Below are 6,811 nucleotides of genomic sequence, written 5' to 3'. Positions count from 1 at the left end.
AGCTGACGTTGGAGGTTGGAGGTGGAAACAACATGGAGACTGTGTACCACGCCATCTGATACCCCGTCCCAACAATCACATCTCCGTCTGACAGACGTAAATAATTAGAGAGCTACGAGCACAGGGCGGAGTACTAATTGCCCGTAATGCAGGTTAAAAGCCACAAAAGTTATTCAAATGCAATGAAAATGAACGCTAACAAATATCAGTAGATTTGTGTTGGGCAGATGAGCAAAGGCCGAAATCATTTATTGGAATTAGATTTGAAATTGACCTATTACTCGTTTAAGTGTGGCTGTGCTGGTATTGTTTGCAGTCCCGCCCTCATCCCCAGATGTTCTCTACTGATGCTCACTGGCTAAATAAAGGATGGAGTTTCTGCTCGATGGGTAATAATACCTGACTCAGCATGGTGACCCCTGAAGCTGTAGTGGTAGATATTATCTCTGAATAGCACCAATGACACTATCTTCCAGAGTCCACTAGGAGTAGACGGTTGAATCTACTCTTGATTGAACAAAGGGATACTTCAGTATAAACTAAAAGACAAGCTTCACATTGAAGGCACCAAAAGAGTTTTAGTTCAGCTTTCATTTGCAAAGTGCACCTAAAACTGGCACTGCAACTTACTGACATGTCATACTAATAATGAGAGTGCAGAAAGGGTCGACGGCAGCAATCTGCAGGATCGTAGCCGACCCCTCTCACCCCGGACAAAAACAGTTTGTGCCCCCATGTGGCAGGAGGCTGAAGTCCATCAGGACCAAGACCTCCGGCCACACAAACAGTTTCCTCCTCATCAACAGAGCCCGTGTGACTGACTGATTCTGACATCCCACCGGTCACTCCCTTCACACTCCACATGCACACACACATACACACGTCACTTTCACATACACTCACAACACAGTTGTGTAGATCTGTTCGCTGTTGCACTTCATTTTTAACTTGTATTCCTTTATTTTTTAACTAACCCATAGCCTTATATTTTATTTTATTTTATTGCACTATGTCGTCTTATCTGTCTTGTTGCCCATTGTCTACTGTTATGCACCAACCGCCAAGTAAAATTCCTTGTATGTCTGACATATTTTGGTAATAAATGTGTCCTCATCCTGATAAATATAGAAACACAAAAGGTTTTTGCCATTTCAAATTAAGGGACTGATCTGAGAGTTCATGTATTCATAATCAACAGCTGAGAGTCTATTTTCAGCATGAATGCTGCAAACGAGGAGGCAGACGAGTTGAAAGAGTAGGAGTGTTGCTCTTTGTTTGAAAGAAAACAAAAGAAGGAACGGCGAGATGAGTGGATTTGGGGTTGGGTGAAAGTGAGACAACTTTCGTTCCAACGTTCCATTCATACCACGGCATCCCTTTAATATACCTCTGTGTGTATCCAGTTAATTATAAAAAATGTTGAGATGTCCTCAGCTTTACCCTGATTACTTTTTAAAGAAAATGCACAATGTCATGGCATAAGATCTATTGAAACCACAACACGATTAATACTACACATTGGTCTCAAAACCCTCGCAAAGCCCCCGGTCTGGACTCCGTTTGCCCCCCACACCCTGAAGCATTGTGCTGACCAGCTGTCTCCGGTGTTCACTGACATCTTCAACACCTCCCTGGAGACATGCCACGTACCAGCCTGCTTCAAGGCCTCCACCATCATCCCTGTTCCCAAGAAGCCCAGGATCACAGGACTCAATGACTACAGGCCCGTCACCCTGACCTCTAGTCATGAAGTCTTTTGAACGGCTAGTCCTGACCCACCTGAAGACCCTCACTGACCCCCTCCTGGACCCCCTTGTAGTTCGTCTACAGAGCCAACAGGTCTGTGGACGATGCTGTCAACATGGCCCTCCACTACATCCTCCAGCATCTGGACTCCCCAGGAACCTACGCCAGGATCCTGTTTGTGGACTTCAGCTCAGCTTTCAACACCATCATCCCGTCTCTGCTGCAGGACAAACTCTCCCAGCTGCACGTGCCCGACTCCACCTGCAAGTGGATCACTGAATTCCTGTAGCACGTGAAGATGGGGAGGCATGTCTCAGCCTCTCGGTCCATCAGCACCGGTTCCCCCCAGGCCTGCGTTCTTTCCCCTCTGTTCTTCTCCCTATAACACCACCAGTGGAGGGCCATGTTTCCGTGTCCTCTAATGACCTGTTGGCTCTGTAGGCAAACTCCAGGGGGTCCAGGAGGGGATTGGTAAAGGTTTTTGGGTGGGACAGGACAAGGCGCTCAAAAGATGTCATGACTACAGAGGTCAGGGCGATGGGTCTGTAGTCCTTAAGTCTTGTGATCCAAGGCTTTTGGGGGACGGGGATGATGGTGGAGGCCTTGAGGCCGGCTGCTATGTGGCATGTCTCCGGGGAGTGAGGACGCATCCCAAAGGGGGTGAACAGCTTAATGTTTGATCAAAGTTGTGAATGAGTATGTGGTGGAAAGCCCCTCTCAAACCGCCCCCATTCTGGCAGTATGAATAGAATAGATACAATGAAATAAATGATATACATGTGTTGTCGTTTCAGTGAAATAGGTTGCCAAAAAACACACTTTGAAAAACTTTGAAAATTTGAAAAATGATGTGATGATTAAAAAAAAGAGAAACCGTGTCCAGATTTGAATCACACTCATAATAATTATATTCCGGGCAAAAGGCAGTCCTAAGAGTGGAGTAAGGAGCGCTGTTATTTGGGTAAATGGCAGCACCAGGTCGACAGGGGGCAGAGTGTTGAATCCTCGGCGGCGCGCGGCCGACCGGCTCATCCTGTGACGCGCTACTTACGGAGCACGCGCACCGAGCTCTTCCTTTTTCCAGTGCAGCGGAGTCAAGCCCTGTCTTTGGCTCCGGGCTCCTTCCTTAAGGAGACAAAAAGTCTGCAAAAATGGTTTGTAATTTGTCCCAATATGCGTCTACATCCGTGCCTGAGACACACATCGTGTGCTGTGTGGTGTCAGACGTTTAGAATCATGTCGCTGATGTTCAGATGAAGGTAGATTGAGTCCGGCTAATGGCTAACCCGGTCTGCTCAAACGTGGCCTAATGGCTGCCCTCACAGAGCCAGCGCTTCATTTCTCCTCCGCGATGTTGTCCCTTGATATTTTCCCCATTCTGCGACCACCGAGTCGCCAATTTAACACGCCCCGAGTTTCCACGTCGCGGATTCGCTATCGTCTCTTTGGCCGATCGTAGCCGTCGTGCTAACGTGTCCGTTTGCGCTGGCTGAGCCGGCTAATGCTAACGCGCTCTGACAGCACCGAGTGCAGTAACGTGGACGTGTTTTCCGTGGCTGTGTGTTTTTGTCCGCGACACTGAAGTTGATGCGTGTCTGCTTGCAGGGTTTTGTTAAGGTAGTGAAGAACAAGGCCTACTTCAAGAGGTACCAGGTCAAGTTCAGGAGGAGGCGAGGTGAGACACCCTCTTGACTGCCATGCCGGGGTTTGATGACCTGTCAAAGTAAAGCATGGTGTCATTTTTGCTAATTCTTCCTGCGCTTTCATCCAGAGGGCAAGACTGACTTCTTTGCCCGCAAGCGCCTGGTCGTACAGGACAAGAACAAGTACAACACACCCAAGTACCGGATGATTGTCCGTTTCTCCAACCGGGACATCTGTTGCCAGGTGAGTGCTTGCCGAGATGAACCGGTGTCTTAATCTGAAAGGCCAGAGATCAGCTTTGACCTGTTTAGAAGCTGACGTAACGTTGATATGGCCTCCATGACGCCAAATCGCTAGTTTCTGACCAACTAGAACGTGCCCATACAAACATAAAAAGCAAGGTATGGAGTTTTTGGGACACCTCCATCATTGCAGCAATACAAGTTGCTTTACAACGTGCGCCGTCATGGAAATACCCGGTTGTCGTGGTGGCCGATGAACGTACTCGTGCTTTTCATTGATTACTTGTGATTGCGTTGCAGATCGCCTACGCCAAGATTGAGGGAGACATGATCGTGTGTGCTGCCTACTCGCACGAGCTGCCAAAGTACGGGATCTCCGTTGGCCTGACGAACTACGCAGCCGCCTACACCACCGGTCTGCTGCTGGCCCGTAGAGTACGTCCCAGCTCCTCTGTGTGCACACGCTACCCTGAATGAGATCAGTTCCGCTGTAGCGGGTGTTGATCTTGAATTGCTTGTCACCCTCAGCTGCTTCACAAGTTCGGCCTGGATAAGGTGTACGAAGGCCAGGTGGAGGTGACCGGTGACGAGTTCAACGTGGAGAGCGTCGACGGTCAGCCGGGCGCGTTCACCTGCTACCTGGACGCTGGGCTTGCCAGAACCACTACTGGCAACAAGGTGTTTGGTGCCCTGAAGGGTGCCGTGGATGGCGGCCTGTCCATCCCACACAGGTAACCTGCCGCGTCCAGGAGCTGATGCTTTTCTTGGCTGTCGAAGAAAAGATTTGTCCTTTTTTCTTAAGCAACACCTTGAATGCAATGTGTTGGTTTACACTGGAAGTTGGATCATTTCTACTTAAGTGTTTGCGGCTGGTAGCGTTGAAATATTCAACGTGTACATGATTGTAAATTACTTTCATGATTCCTTTTAGGAGACTTGGCTCAACAAAAGTAGCACTAATTTTCATACTTTTGAGTCAAAACTGTTTTAATGAACGCTATCTTCCAGTGAGCTTTCTTTTCAAATGGCACTCCAGTCCAAGTGCACATAAATGAACTTGTAATACTGGCTGAATCGGTGAAGTCGATTAAGTGGCTAGTTGGTGTTAACTCATCGTCATGTTGATGTGAATGTAATTGAAGGCATGTTTTTGTAACTGCTTTGACAGATATTGAGCTACAGTTGGTGTAATCGGGTCTGCCAACCTCTCGGGCCTTTTCTAATACATGAGATATCTAAACACTAAGGGTTTGAAGAGGGAGGCGCTTGTATGAAGGGGACCAGCACAGGCTGAATGGCGGCGTGAAAAGTTATTGAGTTGCTTGTCAAGTGGGGCAGGGTTATGGTCAACTCGTCCTGTCCGATGCTGTCCACATTTGGCGATTAGGACACTGAGTTTATTATTTTCTGTGCAGTTGTTGGCTGAATAAAATACCCAGCGCTGAATTGTCTTCCTAGGAGATGATTACATTTATTGAGAACAAATTGCATGGACTTCATACTGAATTGTTCATTCAGTTGTGAAACTGGAGCTGTGGTTACAAATGGACTCCTGTGGCAGGTTCTGTTCTCAGTCAAAACATCCTGTTTGAGAGGAAGCAAGAGAACGGCAGCAGAGCTTGATGGCAGAAGACTAAGATGTTGTCATGATGATGCGCCCGTAAACGGAGCTCATACGCAATCTCACGCGGCGCTGTTTGGATAAGGCACACGAGACGTGCCCTGACATAAAGTCCCCCGGTTGTGCTCAACTATGAAAAGTCATATAAATGCTTACAGATCTTCCTGGGATGCGCACATTGTTTAATTTGTATTCCCCCCTCCAGCACCAAGCGCTTCCCTGGGTATGATCCAGAGAGCAAGGAGTTCAACGCAGAGGTCCACCGCAAGCACATCATGGGCGTCAACGTGTCAGAGTACATGAGCTACCTGCAGGAAGAGGACGAGGACGCTTTCAAGAAGCAGTTCTCGCGCTTCATCAAGAACGGAGTCACCGCTGATTCGGCAAGTGGACTTTGTTTTGCGAGACATTGTGCAAACTGAATTTCCTCTGGATGGTGCATTCGTGGCAGATTTCCCACGCGGCTTAGTGATTAATCATGAGAAAGGGCTCGAGTTGTGGAAAAGCGATCGGTCTTTCACTCAGGAAAATGAATCCCAGAATAGTTCTTCTGGGTTTGTTCCCGTTGTTGCTCACAATGATTCTGCTTGCACCGATGTTAAAAATATATAAAACTTGGACATAAAAAAGACGATATCCAGCTTCAGCCGGTGTAATTGGTCCTCTGCTCCATTTGTCCAGTAATTCATATTGATCATGACCCCATAATCCTTTTGACAAAGCATTAGTCATCTAAAAGAATTTCATTTCTGTCAATCGTTCCCAACGTTCTTACCCTGGTTATTACATTTTTTATGAATTGCTGCACAAACTGAATTTGCCCCCTCAAGTTTTCCTTGTGTCTCTTGGCACAAGAATCAGCATTTAGGAAATGCTTTGTTAAATATGTTGTATTGACTTCATTAGGCTGCTTAAATCACGTCATGATGTACTGGCTTGGTTATTGTAAATGACGACGCGAAGAATATTGAAAGAGTAAACTTAACGTTACACAATAGATGACTAAAGTCTTCAGTTCAAATGTCTGATGGGGAAACTACAAACATTTTGAATTGAGAATCAAAATACAAAATGATGCTTCCCCTAAACTAGTGAGTGAAGGATAAGCTGCATCCACCAATCAGATGTTGACTTATCTTTCTTTCAGATTGAGGAAATGTACAAGAAGGCTCATGCTTCCATTCGTGAGAATCCAGTCCATGAAAAGAAGCCTCCCAAAGAAGTCAAGAAGAAGAGGTGAGAAATGCTGTGGCCTTAAACTCATTTGTTTAGGTCTTTATCGGCTCGCTTGCACTTCTGGTTAGATGCTAAACTGCATTTAATTTTCTCAGTACCTGTAACTAATCAAGACTTTTAGAAAGTGCAAAAGTTAATGGTTTGCTTGTATGGTGTGTGTGACCCAGGTGGAACCGGGCCAAGCTCTCTCTGGCCCAGAGGAAGGACCGTATCGCCCAGAAGAAGGCCAGCTTCCTCCGGGCTCAGGAACAGGAGGACGCAGATTGAGGTGTCGGTCTGCTCAGTTCCTCGGAAATTTGTTCTAATAAATAATGAAAAGGAG

At 46.9% G+C, this 6,811-nt stretch overlaps 1 protein-coding gene across 1 annotated transcript; it reads left to right on the top strand.

Moving 5' to 3' along the window:
- Window positions 1-2,633: 2,633 nt before the first annotated feature.
- rpl5b (ribosomal protein L5b) lies at window positions 2,634-6,810 on the top strand. Its single transcript, XM_040184357.2, has 8 exons — window positions 2,634-2,900; window positions 3,352-3,421; window positions 3,518-3,633; window positions 3,933-4,067; window positions 4,161-4,363; window positions 5,459-5,636; window positions 6,401-6,489; window positions 6,657-6,810. The coding sequence occupies exons 1-8, from the start codon at window positions 2,898-2,900 to the stop codon at window positions 6,754-6,756; spliced, it is 894 nt and encodes a 297-aa protein (XP_040040291.1). The 5' UTR covers window positions 2,634-2,897; the 3' UTR covers window positions 6,757-6,810.
- Window position 6,811: the final 1 nt, after the last annotated feature.

This window comes from Gasterosteus aculeatus, chromosome 8 (assembly GCF_964276395.1).
Source record: "Gasterosteus aculeatus chromosome 8, fGasAcu3.hap1.1, whole genome shotgun sequence".
Lineage (NCBI taxonomy): Eukaryota > Metazoa > Chordata > Actinopteri > Perciformes > Gasterosteidae > Gasterosteus > Gasterosteus aculeatus.
Note: the sequence above shows the minus strand (reverse complement) of the source record. Positions and strands in the feature narration are given on the sequence as shown.

What these genes read in the sequence shown, in the direction of transcription:
- rpl5b (XM_040184357.2), top strand. An exon ending in ACCGGGACATCTGTTGCCAG is followed by an intron (nt 3,634 to 3,932) that starts GTGAGTGCTTGC and finishes ATTGCGTTGCAG; the next exon opens with ATCGCCTACGCCAAGATTGA. An exon ending in ACGGAGTCACCGCTGATTCG is followed by an intron (nt 5,637 to 6,400) that starts GCAAGTGGACTT and finishes TCTTTCTTTCAG; the next exon opens with ATTGAGGAAATGTACAAGAA.